General features: G+C 45.4%; 2 protein-coding genes across 2 annotated transcripts in view; one reads left to right on the top strand and one right to left on the bottom strand.

Annotated features, from left to right (window-relative positions):
* The window catches only part of LOC144603039 (zinc-binding protein A33-like), a 111608-nt gene that overhangs the window by 62742 nt on the left and 31270 nt on the right, over positions 1-17596 (top strand). The gene's annotated exons all lie outside the window — the stretch shown is intronic.
* On the bottom strand, positions 192-15686 carry LOC144603034 (nuclear factor 7, ovary-like). Its single transcript, XM_078416162.1, has 6 exons — positions 15272-15686; positions 8620-8715; positions 8296-8529; positions 3587-3609; positions 3385-3503; positions 192-897 (listed from the first exon to the last, which is right to left on the bottom strand). Exons 1-6 carry the CDS (start codon positions 15680-15682, stop codon positions 365-367), a joined length of 1416 nt encoding a protein of 471 aa, XP_078272288.1. The 5' UTR covers positions 15683-15686; the 3' UTR covers positions 192-364.

Genomic DNA, 17596 nt, shown 5'->3' with positions numbered 1-17596 from the left:
CAGGCATTAGAATCAGGGGGAGCCCGGAGCTCAGGACCCGCCGCCCGCGGCCGCTGCCGAACCCGCGGGAAGGGCGATTGTTTCAATCTTTATATTTTCACAAAAGTAATTTCTGTTCCGTTGCCGGACGCGGTGAACGCGTTAAAATGAACGGATCAACAGCTCTGATTTCAGTAGCACTTTATTTCTCTCTTCCCACCTTTACATTCCCCCTGGTTTTATTTCCGCGCTCACTGGGGGTTTTTACGACGCGGAATTTGGGGATTAAATGGGAGCCGTTCAGCGCCGACCTGTTGTCCACCGGGTTTCTGCCCCACAGCCCCTGAGCCCCGCTCCTGACGCCGGTCCCGGGACCCGACCCCCTTCACACACCCGGAGCGGAACCGGAGCAGATTCTCAGGCACTGGTTTCCAACCCACGTCCAGAAAAAAGGATACAGTTTCTCCGTGAATTTATTTCCAGTGAAGGTGTGGAGATGGGACTTGGTGTCCGCGTCGTAAAATGAAACTGTCCCGGACTCGTAACTGAGATAAACTCCCACCCTCCCGGGGATGGGCCGGACGGGGAGACGGGATGGAGGAGAGGTGCCTACATTAACGTCGTTACCATCTCGCCTGATGCTCCAGACTCCAGTCTCTGGGGTCAGGACGCCCGCACCCTTCCTGTCTACAGACTCTGCGGCGACTCCCAGACTACAGCCCTGATTTGCCCCGATCCCCACCTCCCAGTAATATCTCCCCGATGTGAATCCTTCCGATCCCAGGACGCACATATTTTGCATAAACCTCTTCCCGGTGTCAGGTAAATTTCGCCTGCCACCGTCATATTGCATGCCCTTGCGATCATCAGACACGTGGAGCTGCCGATGCGCTGTTTCCACATCCAGGGCGACGGAGACTGGGGGGAGAAGCAGAGAATCAGACAGTTCCCGGGGGGGGGGGGGTCGGGAGACTCGGCCTCGGACACAAACGGTCGGCCAACTGAAAGATTGCGCGGGGTTTTAACGTCGAGTGGAGAAGAAAGCCCTTTTCCGACGTGGTGGAGTTGCATTTGTGCAGAGGTGAGAGAAGACGATGGGGACAGCGAGATGTGGTGACGCCCTCAGAGCAACAGAGCCCGGTTCTTGGTTCTTTGTTCCTCCGAAATATTCCAAAGGGAATTTAAACTGGAGGTGGCGGGGTATGGACTTAAGCAAGAAGGGTTTCTTGGAGAAGAAAAGCTGCCTTAAATTTAGTTGCGTCTGGTTGAGTAACTACAGTAGGGAGAAGACTATTCCATGCTTTAATTGTGCGAGGGAAGAATGAATTGCTATACTCATCTGTTTTGGTAGCTGGCATCTCAAATTGAAGAAAGCCAATGGAATGTTGGGCTTCATAACAAGGGGAGTATAGGAGCAAAGAGGTCCTCCTGCATTTGAACAGGGCCCTCGTGAGACCGCACCTGGAGTACTGTGTGCAGTTTTGGTCTCCAAATTTGAGGAATGATATTCTTGCTATTGAGGGTGTGCAGTGGAGGTTTACTAGGTTAATTCTCGGAATGGCGGGACTGTCCTATGTTGAAAGACTGGAGCGTCTAGGCTTGTATACACTGGAATTTAGAAGGATGAGAGGGGATCTTATCGAAACATATATGATTATTAAGGGGTTGGACACGTTAGAGGCAGGAAACATGTTCCCAATGTTGGGGGAGTCCAGAACCAGGGGCCACAGTTTAAGAATAAGGGGTAGGCCATTTAGAACGGAGATGAGGAAAAACTTTTTCAGTCATAGAGTTGTAAATCTGTGGAATTCTCTGCCTCAGAAGGCAGTGGAGGCCAATTCTCTCAATGCATTCACGAGAGAGCTGGATAGAGCTCTTAAGGATAGCGGAGTCAGGAGTTATGGGGAGAAGGCAGGAACAGGGTACTGATTGAGAATGATCTGCCATGATCACATTGAATGATGGTGCTGCCGGGAATTAACCTAGTAAACCTACGCTGCATGCCCTCAATAGCAAGAACATCTATCCTCAAGTTTAAAGCAGCATCTGTAGTTCCTTCCTCCACATCAGTTCAGATATTGAACCTTTATTACCACCGTACTCTATCCGTACTCTATTGCCTCGTCAGTCTAGGATAATCTCTCTCAGTGCAGTTGCGACATTTTCTATCATCAGTGGCTCAGTTCGACCACATCTTTAACATCCCTCCCTATCACATCGGAAACACCTGGATCCTGATTCGTTGAGCCTCTTCGCCTCTTATCAACCATGTCTTTGCAATGCCTTCAACATCAGAGATCCCTTTAGTAATCGTGACCATATTCACCTGCTTCACTGCATTGAAATCAGTAGCTTTTAGCACATCAACCCCATTGTGTTCATGAAACCGGCCTTGTGTGTCTGTACTTTCAAATGCATTTGTTCCTCTCTCCACATTGTCCTCAATCTCCCCCTTGCTGACCTACAAGTTTCCTTGGCGAGTAGGGCTAAAGACAATTCGAAAGTGTGTTATACATACGTTGAATCAAGAGGGTATCAATGGAGAGAGGGTAACAGCTGTTGGACAAAGGAAGTAATTCGTGTCTGAAGTGCCTCACCAGTCCGGTATTAAAGGTATCACAAAATGCTGGAGTAACTCAGCGGGTCAGGCAGCATCTCTGGAGAGAAGGAATGGGTGACGTTTCGGGTCGAAACCCTTCTTCAGACTAATGATTCCTTTCCCCTGCAACCGCAGGAGATGCAACACCTGTCCCTTTACCTCCCCCCTCAACTCCATCCAAGGACCCAAACAGTTTTTCCAGGTGAGACAGAGGTTCACCAGCACCTCCTCCAATCTCATCTATTGTATCCGCTGCTCTAGATGTCAACTTCTTTACATCGGCGAAACCAAACGCAGGCTCGGCAATCGTTTCGCTCAACACCTTCGCTCAGTCCGCCATAACCAACCTGATCTCCCGGTGGCTGAGCACTTCAACACCCCCTCCCACTCCCAGTCTGACCTTTCTGTCATGGGCCTCCTCCAGTGCCATAGTGAGGCCCACCGGAAATTGGAGGAACAGCACCTCATATTTCGCATGGGCAGCTAGCAACCCAGCGGTATGAACATTGACTTCTCCAACTTTAGACTGTTCCTCTGTCCCTCTCTTCCCCTCCCCCTTCCCAGTTCTCCCTCTAACTTCCTGTCTCCACCTTTATCCTTCCTTTGTCCCGCCCCCCCTGACATCAGTCTGAAGAAGGGTCTTCACCCGAAACGTCACCCATTCCTTCTCTCCTGAGATGCTGCCTGACACGCTGAGTTACTCCTGCATTTTGTGAATAAATACCTTCGATTCCGGTAGTAAATAGACCCTTTACAGATAACTGATACTTCAATATCTCCAATGGGGTTTTTTTTTTAGGTATTACCTCTTGTAATGCCATCGGGCACTTCCGTGAACACCGTGTTCAACAAAAATGGGTGATCGAACTTTTCAACGGCCAGGGCACCCTCTGCTACTGACAGCGTCAGGGCTTCATCACTCACCCTGCATTAATTAAACAACTAGTTAGAAGACCAACGTCCAACGTTTCCTGAGTTATATTCCAAAAACAACACAGCGAGCCTCACCTCCTCTTCCGAAGAGTTTCCTCCTGAAATACATAACAACAGAAAGACCAATTAATTTCCACATCGTGACAGCAGGAAGTTGAGCCAAATTGTTACAATTTGCCAACAGATCCTGGCTTCCACTGCTGGTGTAGCTTCTCGACCCAGAACATCTACCAACCTTTACCCCCACCTCTTTGTATTCACTGGAGTTTAGAAGAATGAGAGGGGATCTTATAGAAACATGTAAAATTATAAAAGGACTGGACAAGCTAGATGCAGGAAAAATGTTCCCAATGTTGGGCGAGTCCAGAACCAGGGGCCACAGTCTCAGAATAAAGGGGAGGCCATTTAATACTGAGGTGAGAAGAAACTTTTTCACCCAGAGAGTTGTGAATTTGTGGAATTCTCTGTTTTTGCAGTTGCAGCTCCTAGACTATGGAACAGCATCCCTCTCCCCATCAGAACTGCCCCCTCCATCGACTCCTTTAAGTCCAGGCTCAAAACCTATTCCTACTCCCTAGCGTTTGAGGCCCTCTGAGGGGGCGCTGTGAACTGTTTATGTATGTGCTGCTATCTTTGTGTGCCATTGTATGTTCGTTTCTTAGTACCTCAACTGATGTGCGGCACTTTGGTCAATGTGGGTTCTTTTTAAATGTGCTATACAAATAAAATTGAATTGACTTGACTTGACTTGACCGAGGGCAGTAGAAGCCAAATCACTGGATGGATTTAAGAGAGAGTTTGATAGAGCTCTGGGGGCTAGTGGAATCAAGGGTTATGGGGAGAAAGTAGGCACGGGTTATTGATTGTGGACAATCAGCCATGATCACAATGAATGGCGGTGCTGGCTCAAAAGGCTGAATGGCCTCCTCCTGCACATATTTTCCATGTTTCTATGGTTGCAAAAGTTATTTCGCCAGCTTGTGAGGAGATATTACGTGAGTCTGCGTGAGAATTAGGCCCAGTTAACATGGAAAAATATTACTAGCTCAGTGTCATAACTGCTGATCCAGAGTAGAGTGCAGCTGTGCTTGTGTAAGGAAAGCACTAACTATGGCCCTGGAACAAACGAACCATTTATTCAGAGACACAAGACATGGCGGATTTAGGAGCAGGCATGTACCGATGATGCTTCGGTACCGGAGCCTTCTTGTGTCTTGTGGAGTAGAGGGGGTAGAGCTGGAAAAGAGGGGCAAGGGGAAGGACTCAGGGCAAGTCTTGGCAATTGACAGGTGGATTCGGCTGAGGAAGGACGTTGGTGAGATGGGCGGAGATATCCACCGCCGTGGAGATGGGGACAAAGATGGCCTCAGGATTGGAATATGATCAGGATGAAAGATGGTGAATAGAACAAAATGCTTGTCAAAATGTACCGTTGGAATCACTCCCATTCTTGACTGAAATGGCACAGAGGAGGCTGAGGGTGGGTAATGACTGGATCAAGGGAACAATGAAAATATGGTCAGAAGTAGGAAAGAAATTAAAACTGTCGAATTCCATTTTGTACGGCCCCTAAAATAGCGATAAACCCAGATTTTTTACCATCTACTATGGACTCAGGGTATAACAATTGGTCAAACAAGGGGTTAATATATATCGCACAAGTGTTTAATGGACAGATCATGAAGTCATTCGAACAACTTGCACAGGAATTTAATCTACCAGCTCATGACTTTTTATAAATTCCTACAACTACGACATTACCTTCAGAAACATAAGGAATGGGAGAATATTTGTAAAAAACCATCCAAATTAGAGGAACTGTTAAGTATAAGAAAATAACTGCAGATGCCGGTACAAATCGAAGGTATTTATTCACAAAATGCTGCAGTAACTCAGCAGGTCAGGCAGCATCTCAGGAGAGAAGGAATGGGTGACGTTTCGGGTCGAGATCCTTCTTCAGACTGATGTCAGGGGGGCGGGACAAAGGAAGGATATAGGTGGAGACAGGAAGATAGAGGGAGATCTGGGAAGGAGGAGGGGAAGGGAGGGACAGAGGAACTATCTAAAGTTGGAGAAGTCGATGTTCATACAACTGGGCTGCAAGCTGCCCAGGTGAAATATGAGGTGCTGTTCCTCCAATTTCCGGTGGGCCTTACTATGGCACTGGAGGAGGCACATGACAGAAAGGTCAGACTGGGAATGGGAGGGGGAGTTGAAATGCTCGGCCACCGGGAGATCAGTTTGGTCAATGCGGACCGAGCACAGGTGTTGAGCGAAGCGATCGCCGAGCCTGCGCTTGGTTTCGCCGATGGGAATAAGTTGACATCTAGAGCAGCGGAAGCAATAGATGAGGTTGGAGGAGGTGCAGGTGAACCTTTGTCTCACCTGGAAAGACTGTTTGGGGCCTTGGATAGAGTTGAGGGGGGAGGTAAAGGGACAGGTGTTGCATCTCCTGCAGTTGCAGGGGAAAATGCCCGGGGACGAGGTGGTTTGGTTAGGAAGGGACGAGTGGACCAGGGAGTTACGGAGGGAACGGTCTCTGCGGAATGCAGAAAGGGGAGGGGATGGGAAGATATGGCCAGTGGTGGGGTCCCGTTGTAAGTGACGGAAATGTTGGCGGATGATTTGTTGGATACGATGGCTGGTGGGGTGGAAGGTGAGGACGAGGGGGATTCTGTCCTTGTTGCTAGTTGGGGGAGGGGGAGCAAGAGCGGGGCTGCGGGATGTAGAAGAGACCCTAGTGAGAGCCTCATCTATAATGGAAGAGGGGAAGCCCCGTTTCCTGAAGAATGAGGACATCTCTGATGCCCTAGTGTGAAACATCTCATCCCGAGCGCAGATGCGGCGTAGACGGAGGAATTGGGATAGGGGATAGACTTTATGCAGCGGACCGGGTGGGAAGAGGAACTGTTAATGTCATTTTCAGAGGAAGAGACAAAAAAGGAGTGATATCGAAAATTTATAAAATAATACAACATGAATCAAATGATAACAATAAGGATGTCAAAGAAAAATGGGAGTTGGAAACAAATATTATACTAACAGATGAAAAATGGGAGGAATCATTCAAAGGAGGACATAAATTAACCAACAGTCCAACATGGAGGGAATTTGATTGGAAGGTGAAAATGCGGTATTTTAACACTCCATCTATAACATCAAAATATAGTAACACATCTGAGCTATGTTGGAGGGACCGTGGAATGGTGGGGGTCTTCACAGATATATTTTGGGATTGCCCAAAGCTCTTGGAGTTCTGGAAGAGTGTTCAAAAGGAGATTGAACAGATGTTGGCCATTAATTTCACTTTAGATCCAGCACTCTGTGTACTGGCTATACTCCCTGACAATATGGCAGATGGAGAGTTCATTTATCTACTGAGAATTCTACTTTTGATAGCAAAAAAAATGATAACAGTTTTCTGGTAGAAGCCACAACCCCCCAGCATAACGCAATGGAGAGACAGGGTAAAAAATGTCTTTGTCATGGAGAAAATCACAGCAAAAATACAGTTGAAAACAGACAAGTTTTTTCAAAGATGGCCACCATTAATACAGGCGATGCCAGAACTCTAGTCACCTTTCACTTTTTTTTTTCTTTAATTTTTTTAAATTAATTTTTTTTAAAAACTTATTTGTATTTATTTTTACTTATATTACACCTGTTCATCGTTGGGTTAATACCACAGTCTGAAGAAGGGTTTCGACCCGAAACGTCACCCATTCCTTCTCTCCCGAGATGCTGCCTGACCTGCTGAGTTACTCCAGCATTTTGTGAATAAATGCCTTCGATTTGCACCAGTATCTGCAGTTATTTTCTTATACCACAGTTACAGTAGTCTATTCATAGGTGGAATGCGAGATAAGGTATATGATGAGTGATACCCTTGTTTAGGTATTTGTGAATTATTATTACCAATGAGGAAGTAGTTATTAACCATGTTCATAACAGATATGAACAGAAGAGAATATACGTGAAAACAGGTGTAACCGAATATGTTTCTCCTTCATGTTGTATGTATTCTGTACTATGGTGTTGAATAAATGTTAAAATTGAGTTAAAAAAAGGAAAGATGGTGAATTTAATGGAAGGGGAGGGTTAGATGTCAACAGGAGAGAACGTGCTGGGAGCTAAACAGAAAGGTTTAGGAGATCATCGGATGGGGCAGGGGGTATAAACGTGATGGCGGGGCCTAGGGGTGAAAAGAAATATGGAGGGTTGTGGGGAACAGGGAGACTTGATGGGGATTAGATTGACCTATAATAGGACAATTCAGTGTACACGAGTCTGAAGAAGGATCGCGACCCGAAACGTCATCACTTCCTTCTATCCAGAGATGCTGCCTGTCCCGCTGAGTTACTCCAGCATTTTGTGTCTCGTCAGGGTACAGGCTTTTGGTGTGTTTGCTATTTAGAATATGAGGTATTTTACTTCCCTACAACTATTCTAATTTGTTTCATTGGGTTGTTTAAATTAATACTGACTAGCTAATTAATTTATTCCATCGTAGGGGAGGTGCCTTCCCAATCTCGTTGTACCCCTGTACAATGACAATAAAGATATATTGTATTGTATTGTATGTGATTTGTTTAAATGAGCCCCGAATTAAAGCACAATGCTGAATTTATTTCAAAAGTCGCCCACTATTTTGTGATGTTGGAAAATAACTACAGATGCTGGTACAAATCGAAGGTATCACAAAATGCTGGAGTAACTCAGCAGGTCTGAAGAAGGGTCTCGACCCGAAACTTACTCTAAACCAAACTGAAAATGTGACCGCTTACCTTCAGAAACATCAAACTGTCCGTTAGGTTCAGCTGATCCTGTAGCTTCAAGCATTTCTCTGGCATAGAGTTTATCTCCTCTTGAATCGCTCGGAGATTCTTTTCCATTGGATTTAGAACGCTGTTCTCTTCTTCCAGAAGATCCTTGAGAAAGAGGAGCTCTTTCTCATTGAGAATCTGGCGCAGTTCAGCAAATACCGATGTGATGTAGGTCACCAGATTCTGATACTGTTCCTGTCAAATGAAAGGTGAAGGTCAATATTATCGAGCCTGGAATCTAAGACAAATAGCACAAAATCAGAGAAGGGAAACTGGAAACCTTACCTGGACTCCAGAAATCTTCTCTTTCTGTTGCTGCTCCATTTCCTCCATCGCTGATTTATTTTTTGTGAGAGTTTCCAAGGATGTTTTAATCTTCTCCTGGGATTGAGGTTCAGATTCAGTGAGTAAAAGAATTACACCAGACGGAACCAATGGACTGCAGACACGGAACTGTACATGAACGTTTACAAAAAGACACAGACTGCTGAGGAACTTGGCGGGTCAGGAAGCGTATCGGCGGAGAGCCGTAGGCGACATTTTGGGTCAGAATCTTTCTTTGGACTGATTAGAGTAGGTGGGAAAGATGGGCCAGGAATACATCTGCCAGGTGATAGGTGGATACAAGTGAAGGGGGGGGAGGGGTAGGGGTTTGGCAGCAGGTTGGTCAAAGGCCATACATGAAAAGACAAAAATAAGGGAAGTAAGGAGTAAGGAAACAAGAGGTGCGAATACATTAATGACTTAGACGAAGGGATTAAAAGTACCATTAGCAAATTTGCAGATGATACTAAGTTGGGGGGTAGTGTGAATTGTGAGGAAGATGCAATGAGGCTACAGGGTGACTTGGACAGGTTGTGTGAGTGGGCGGATACATGGCAGATGCAGTTTAATGTAGATAAGTGTGAGGTTATTCACTTTGGAAGTAAGAATAGAAAGGCAGATTATTATCTGAATGGTGTCAAGTTAGGAGGAGGGGGAGTTCAACGAGATCTGGGTGTCCTAGTGCATCAGTCAATGAAAGGAAGCATGCAGGTTCAGCAGGCAGTGAAGAAAGCCAATGGAATGTTGGCCTTCGTAACAAGAGGAGTTGAGTATAGGAGCAAAGAGGTCCTTCTACAGTTGTACCGGGCCCTGGTGAGACCGCACCTGGAGTACTGTGTGCAGTTTTGGTCTCCAAATTTGAGGAAGGATATTCTTGCTATGGAGGGCGTGCAGCGTAGGTTCACTAGGTTAATTCCCGGAATGGCGGGACTGTCGTATGTTGAAAGGCTGGAGCGATTGGGCTTGTATACACTGGAATTTAGAAGGATGAGGGGGGATCTTATTGAAACATATAAGATAATTAGGGGATTGGACACATTAGAGGCAGATAACATGTTCCCAATGTTGGGGGAGTCCAGAACAAGGGGCCACAGTTTGAGAATAAGGGGTAGGCCATTTAGAACGGAGATGAGGAAGAACTTTTTCAGTCAGAGGGTGGTGAAGGTGTGGAATTCTCTGCCTCAGAAGGCAGTGGAGGCCAGTTCGTTGGATGCTTTCAAGAGAGAGCTGGATAGAGCTCTTAAGGATAGCGGAGTGAGGGGGTATGGGGAGAAGGCAGGAACGGGGTACTGATTGAGTGATCAGCCATGATCGCATTGAATGGCGGTGCTGGCTCGAAGGGCTGAATGGCCTACTCCTGCACCTATTGTCTATTGTCTATTGTCTATCGTCTATTGAATTGTAAAGCCAGAGGAAAGAATATAGATGGGGAGGGGTTGGGGATGGGAAGGAGGAAATGGTTGCACTGCCAGGTGTGGCATCTCTATACTAAAACCCTCGTTTGTTTGTTTGTTTGTTTGTTCCTGAACAACAGCCAAAGCGGAACACGATAGCGCGAAAATTTTAGGCCCATCTTACTCAACGTCGTCCCTTTGGTGCTAATGGAAGAAGTTTCATTGAAATCGGTGTTATATATTTAAAGTTATTCATATTTTAAAGTTTAAATCTATCTCCGAGAGAGGGAGGGGAGGGTGGAGGGAGGGAGAAGGATGGAGGATAAGGGGGATGCAGTGGGGGAAGGGGAAGGGGAGATGGGGGAGGGGAAGGGGTAGGGGGGGGGGGGATGGGAAGGGAGGAAGGTGTGTCTTGGGGGAGGGGGGGATGCAAGGTGGGGGGAGGGAGGGGGGAGGGGAGGTGGGGGAGTGGGGGGTAGGGGGAGGGGGGAGAGGAGAGGGGGAAGGGGGCGAGGGATGGAGGAGAGGGTGCTGCACCAATGCAGGAGAGGTTTGGGCCCAGTAACTTGGTCTAGTAAGGCAAGGCAAGTCTATTTATATCGCACATTTCATACAGCAATGGCAATTCAAAGTGAGCATAAAAATACAGAACAAGGAGAAAAGGTAGGAAAATACAAATAATAAGAGTAATAATTTAAATAAAAAAGTTATAAGTAAGATTAATAGAGGAATGATTAATAGAGTAATAGTTGGGAATTAAAGTGTTGTGGGTGGTATGGGAGTGTTATGTATGCATGTAGTTTGGTTACCTACAAACTGTAAATGTTAATGTTTATGCTGAAGGAATTACACGAGAAATTCCGAGCTACACAAGCGGAATTTGAGGCGCTATTCCTTCAGTTTGCAATCAAGCAAACCACAAGCCCAGGGCAGAAAAGTCAGCGCAGGAATGCAAAGGAGAGTTGAACTGGTTAGCAACCGGTAGATCCATCGGGGCTTGGCTGGGGTACTCGCGGAAACGGTGGCTCAATCTACCCTCTCGCCTCGCCGGTGTAATGGAGGCCTCGCCGGGAACACGGGATGCAGTGGGTGAGGGTCACAGGTGGTGCACGAAAACCCCCCTCTCTCTCTCTCTCGCTGTCAGGGGTCCCTTGATGGGTGTAAGACAGACAGAAAGCAAAGAGTGGGGATAAATGGGTCCCTTTCAGAATGGCAGGCAGTGACTAGTGTGGTACCGCAAGGCTCGGTGCTGGGACCGCAGCTATTTACAATATACATTAATGACTTGGATGAAGGGATTAAAAGTACCATTAGCAAATTTGCAGATGATACCAAGCTGGGTGGTAGTGTGAACTGTGAGGAAGATGCTATGAGGTTGCAGGGTGACTTGGACAGGTTGTGTGAGTGGGCGGATGCATGGCAGATGCAGTTTAATGTGAATAATTTCTTATCTAAGATACAATTACCAACAATTTCTAATGAGGAGCAGATGGGACTAAATGCCTCCTTTACTTTGAGAGAAGTGGAGGAAGTACTACATTCTTTACCAAGTAATAAATCACCAGGGGAAGATGGCTTCCCGCCAGAGTTCTATAAAAAAATTTAAAGATTTGTTGTTACCAGTATTTATGGAAGTGATACAACAAGCGGAAAAAACTTCTACATTACCGGAATCCTTTTCAATGGCAATTATAACTGTAATTCAAAAAAAAGGGAAAGACCCTTCAAAAGCATCGTCGTATAGACCAATATCACTGTTGAATGCAGATTATAAAATAGTTGCCAAGCTTTTGGCAAAGAGACTGGCAGAATTTTTACCTAAGTTGGTTAAAGAGGATCAATCTGGATTTGTCAAAAAAAGGAGAATATCTGATAATGTAGCGAGATTTATAAGTATTTTACATTTAGCACAGAACAGAAAGGAATTAAGCGAAGCAGTTGCTTTAGATGCTGAAAAAGCGTTTGACAGGTTAGAATGGGATTTTTTATTTAAAGTATTAGAGAAGTATGGATTGGGGAATGGTTTCATTAACTGGGTAAAAGCCCTTTATAAACAACCTAAAGCCAAAGTGGTGACAAATGGCCAATCTTCTCAACCATTTAATTTGGAAAGATCTAGCAGACAGGGATGTCCCTTGTCACCAGCTTTATTTGTATTGGCTATTGAACCTCTGGCAGAACTAATAAGATCAGATTCAGACATTAAAGGATTTAAAGTTAATCAGGAAGATCACAAAATTACTTTATTTGCAGATGATGTCTTAATTTGTCTTACTAGACCATTGGAATCCTTAAGAAAATTATATTTCAGATTGGAAGAATACGGGAAAGTATCAGGATATAAAATTAATAAAGATAAAACTGAAATAATGCCTCTTTTTGAAGGCAATTATGATCAATGTAAAAGAGAAAGTCAGTTTAAATGGCAAAAAGAAGGCATTAAGTACTTAGGAGTTAAAGTAGATAAGTTAAATAATTTGTATAAATTAAATTATAAACCACTAATAAAAAAAATAGATGAAGACCTGAAGAAATGGATGAATCTTCCAATTACATTGATAGGGAGAGTGAACTGTATTAAGATGAATATTTTTCCGAGGATACAGTATTTATTTTCAACACTGCCTATACCTTTGCCAAATAATTTTTTTCAAGAATTGAACAAAATTGTGAGGAATTTTCTTTGGAAAGGTAAAATGCCAAGAGTGTCTCTGGAAAAATTTACATGGAAATTTGAATTAGGTGGATTGCAATTACCAAATTTTAAAAATTATTATCTGGCAGCACAAATGAGTTTTATTTCATCCTTTTATCAAAAGGGTGGAAAAACAGCATGGGTTAAAATTGAAATGGATAAAATAAAAGAGTTATGTCCAGAAGAATTTATATATAAATGGGAAGCGAAGCTATTAGTTAAGGATAAAGAGTCACCTTTGCTAAAACATTTAATTAATACATTGTTGAAAACAGTTAAAGTTAATGATAAAAAAAAATTTTTAACAGCTAAAACTCCATTAGTAAAAAATAGATTATTGCCGTTTGCTTGGAATAATCAAATACTACAAGTCTGGGAACAGAAGGGTATTAAAAATATAGGAGATTGCTATGAAGGAAATAACTTTTTGACATTTTCTCAATTGAGAAATAAATATCAAATTCCAGGGAATAGTATTTTTTTCTATTATCAATTACAATCTTTTTTTAAGGGAAAAGTTAGGTAATTCAATGTCTCTATTTCAGATTAAAGGAATAGAATCCTTGATTCAGGGCAAGGGAATAAAAAAAATTATATCATCAATGTATAATTAACTAGTCCAAAGATAAGAATTCAAAAATCAAGACAAAGATGGGAAACAGATCTTAATATTATCATTGATGAACCAAGTTGGGAAAGACTGTGTTTAGATAGTATGAAAAATATGAAAAATACTATTAATGTGAGATATAGTTTAGTACAATATAATTTTTTACATCAACTATATTTAACCCCGAAAAAATTAAACAATTTAAAACCAAACTCATCTGAAATTTGTTTTAGATGCAACCAAGACATGGGTACTTTTTTACACTCTACATGGGCATGTCAGAAGGTAACTCCTTTTTGGAAAGACCTAAAAAAAAATTTGGAACAATTGATGAATAAGATCATACCAATGGATTCAAGGTTGTTTTTATTGGGAGATACAAAAGGAATATTACCAAAGCTAATTTTAGATAAACATCAGGAAAGATTTCTCAAAATAGCAATAGCAGTAGCAAAAAAATGTGTAGCGGTCACTTGGAAAGATCAAAATGAAATAAGATTTGAAAGATGGTATGCAGAAATGCGTAGTTGTATCCCATTAGAAAAAGCAACGTATAATCTGAGAAATGGATATGACTTCTTCTTGAAGGTGTGGAACCCATTCATTTTAAAGCTAGGATTAAGAATTGGAAATATTTAAATTCAGGATTGCTTTGATACCTTTAATAAGAATTTAATAAGAAATTACCCGGAAGTGTCTCCTTCTGGACTCCAGGTTTCTTTCTTTCTCTCTTTCTTTTTCTTTTTCCTTCTTTTTAACTGGGGGGTGTGGGGAAGGGGGGGGTGTGTGGGAGGGGAGATAATACAGAACAATACCTGTATAATCGAATTTATAATGTAGTTATTATTGCTTACTATGAAATGTAAAATGTATGAGTTCTGTTAAAACTTAAATAAAATTAAAAAAAATAAAATAAAATAAATTTTAAAAAATGTGAATAAGTGTGAGGTTATCCACTTTGGTGGTAAGAATAGGAAGGCAGAGTATTATCTGAATGGTGTCAAGTTAGGAACAGGGGACGTACAATGAGATCTGGGTGTCCTAGTGCGTCAGTCACTGAAAGGAAGCAAGCAGGTACAGCAGGCAGTGAAGAAAGCCAATGGAATGTTGGCCTTCATAACAAGAGGAGTTGAGTATAGGAGCAAAGAGGTCCTTCTGCAGTTCTACAGGGCCCTAGTGAGACCGACCGCACCTGGAGTACTGTGTGCAGTTTTGGTCTCCAAATTCGAGGAAGGATATTCTTGCTATTGAGTGCGTGCAGCGTAGGTTTACTAGGTTAATTCCCGGAATGGCGGGACTATCATATGTTGAAAGACTGGAGCGACTAGGCTTGTATACACTGGAATCTAGAAGGATGAGAGGAGATCTTATCGAAACGTATAAGATTATTAAGGGGTTAGACACATTAGAGGCAGGAAACATGTTCCCAATGTTGGGGGAGTCGAGAACAAGGGGCCACAGTTTAAGAATAAGGGGTAGGCCATTTAGAACTGAAATGAGGAAAAACTTTTTCAGTCAGAGTTGTGAATCTGTGGAATTCTCTGCCTCAGAAGGCAGTGGAGGCCAATTCTCTGAATGCATTCAAGAGAGAGTTGGTTAGAGCTCTTAAGGATAGCGGAGTCAGGGGGGATGGGGAGAAGGCAGGAACGGGGTACTGATTGAGAATGATCAGCCATGATCACATTGAATGGCAGTGCTGGCTCGAAGGGCCGAATGGCCTCCTCCTGCACCTATTGTCTGTTGTAAGGTAGAAGGTATAGCCACAGGTGTCTCATGTCTTACTGTAGGTGGGGCGGGTTCATGGGGAAGGGGTGGTTCGTGTGGGAAACTGAGTGCAAAACAGCAGTCGCCGAGGGTGCGGTCTCTGCGAAAGGCGGAAATGGAAAATCACCAGATGCTCTTTGTTTTTTTTACCTTGAAGATTTCCACTGCTTCTTTAATCGGCATGAAGAGGTGCTCTCTGTGTTCCCGCGCGTCTCGGCAGATCAGGCAGATTAGTTGCTTGTCTGTTTCGCAAAACAGCTTCAGTTCTTCCTGGTGTTCCTCGCAGTGAAGTTTACTTTTCTTGCTTTCCGTTTTCGGGCTGAGTGTTCGAGCTTTCTCGGTGATACTCACCAGGGCCCGATTCACCCTGAGGCTGCGGTCTGCAAACTCCTCTCTACACTCCGGGCAGGAGTTTCTCCCCTCCCTGTCCCAACTCTGCGTGATGCAGGAGCGGCAGAAGTTGTGCCCGCACTCCAGTGACACCGGATGGGTGAACAAATCCAGGCAGATGGGACAAACCACGTCCTCGGTCCAACACTCGGACTGAGCCATCGAAGCCATTTTCAATTCCCGGAACTTCCTAATTCACGCCGAGCCCTGGAGTATCGCGAGTGTTCAAATGTGCGCTGGCAGCAAAGGATGAACAATACTAATAAACAACACCAAGCACAACACCGCGTGTGGGCGGGGCCCAGGAGCGGTGGGTGCAGCGTGTGGGCGGGGCCCAGGAGCGGTTGGAGCAGGCGTGTGGGCGGGGCCCAGGAGCGGTTGGAGCAGCGTGTGGGCGGGGCCCAGGAACGGTTGGAGCAGCGTGTGGGCGGGGCCCAGGAGCGGTTGGAGCAGCGTGTGGGCGGGGCCCAGGAGCGGTGGAGCAGCGTGTGGGCGGGGCCCTGGAGCGGTTGGTTCAGCGTTGGTTTAAAAACGTTCCCTCACACTTCAAAAGAAGTGGTCTTTAGGAAGCCGCTGATTGGTGGAAGCGGACTAGAGGAAGCAGCTGATTGGTGGAAGCGGACTAGAGGAAGCAGCTGATTGGTGGAAGCAGACTAGAGGAAGCAGCTGATTGGGCGTAACCCGAGGGTTGTATTTCTGCTTTTTGTTCGTACTTTTAGTTCAGGGTTCAGTGAGTTCAGGGTTCAGTGAGTTCAGGGTTCAGTGGTTCAGTGAGTTCAGGGTTCAGTTAGTTCAGGGTTCAATGAGTTCAGGGTTCAGTGAGTTCAGGGTTCAGTGAGTTCAGGGTTCAGTGGGTTCAGGGTTCAGTGAGTTCAGGGTACAGTGAGTTCAGGGTTCAGTGCTTTTCAGTAAAGGTACAGTTTAAAGCAAGGGTGTCAAACTCATTTTCACCCCGGGCCACATCAGCATTATGGTTGCCCTCAAAGGGCCGTTTGTAACTGTAAGACTGTATAAATGTAACTAATCCTTAACATATTGTTAAATAACTGTCTGCATTTGATTATTATTTATTGAAATGAACAAATATTGTACATGCATTAACATAAATGTAAAAATATATGTAAGCACATTGACAAATTGGGCCCGTTCCTCGTAGGGTTTCCATTTCGACCTGGAGAAATCGCGTTTTTTTCTTTAAAATAAATTGTCTCTTAAAAAAAAAAAAAAAGAATCTCAAGGGGGGAGGGGGGGAGGTGGAGAGGGGAGGGGTGGGTGAGATGGGGAGAGGGATCCTCTGACACCGTCCTGCCAGCGGCCATCTTCTTTCTCCTTCACTGTGGTGCCGTGCTCCTCCAGGGGAGGGGGAGCGCAATTAAAGACGGTACAGGGAAGGGGAGAGGGTGACCGAACCTTGGACCCAAAGCCTCTCCTGTATTGGTGTGGCATCCTCAACACCCTACTCAATCCCCCTTATCCCTCCTCTCCCTACCCCCCACTCTCCCATTTCCCCTGAGCACCACTGTCCCCTTCTCCCCCACCCCACTCTCTCATCCCCCCACCAACACCCCCTCCACCCCCCTCCACCCCCCCCACCCCTGCTGTCCCCTTCCCCCCACCCCTCCTCCCACCCCCACTCTTCTCTCATCTCCACCCTCCTTCCTAGTAGCACTCTCCCTCCAACACCCACTCGCACTCTCCCCGACCCCCCCATTCCCCACCACCTCCCTTTCCACCACTCTCTCCTCCCCCCACCCCCCCATTCTCTCCTCCCCGCCCCACTTTCACTCTCCCCATCCCCCCTTTCCCCCCACTCTCTCCTCCCCCATCCCCCCTTTCCCCCACTCTCCCCTCCCCCCACATTCTGTCCTCCCCACCCTCCCCAGCCCCACTATCTCCTCCACCCCTCCTCACCCACCCCCGCCTCCCCCACTATCTCCTCCCCTCACCCCTCTCCCATCCCTCCCCTCCACCCACTCGCCCCACCTGCATTCTCACCGTCCCCCTCTCCCCCACCCCCACTGTCCCCCTCCCCCTACCCCCCATTCTCTTCCCCCACCACCACCCCCTTCCCCCCGCACTCCCTCT

The sequence above is a fragment of the Rhinoraja longicauda genome, chromosome 19 (genome assembly GCF_053455715.1).
Source record: "Rhinoraja longicauda isolate Sanriku21f chromosome 19, sRhiLon1.1, whole genome shotgun sequence".
In the NCBI taxonomy this organism is placed as follows: Eukaryota; Metazoa; Chordata; class Chondrichthyes; order Rajiformes; family Arhynchobatidae; genus Rhinoraja; species Rhinoraja longicauda.
Note: the sequence above shows the minus strand (reverse complement) of the source record. Positions and strands in the feature narration are given on the sequence as shown.

Excerpts from the sequence above, each read along its gene's own strand:
- LOC144603034 (XM_078416162.1), bottom strand. The coding sequence starts at position 15,682 with ATGGCTTCGATGGCTCAGTCCGAGTGTTGGACCGAGGACGTGGTTTGT. Across the intron at positions 3,610-8,295 it reads ACAGTTTGATGTTTCTGAAG|GAGGAAACTCTTCGGAAGAG; the intron begins GTAAGCGGTCAC and ends TATGTATTTCAG. Across the intron at positions 898-3,384 it reads GCCCGATGGCATTACAAGAG|TCTCCGTCGCCCTGGATGTG; the intron begins GTAATACCTAAA and ends TTCTCCCCCCAG.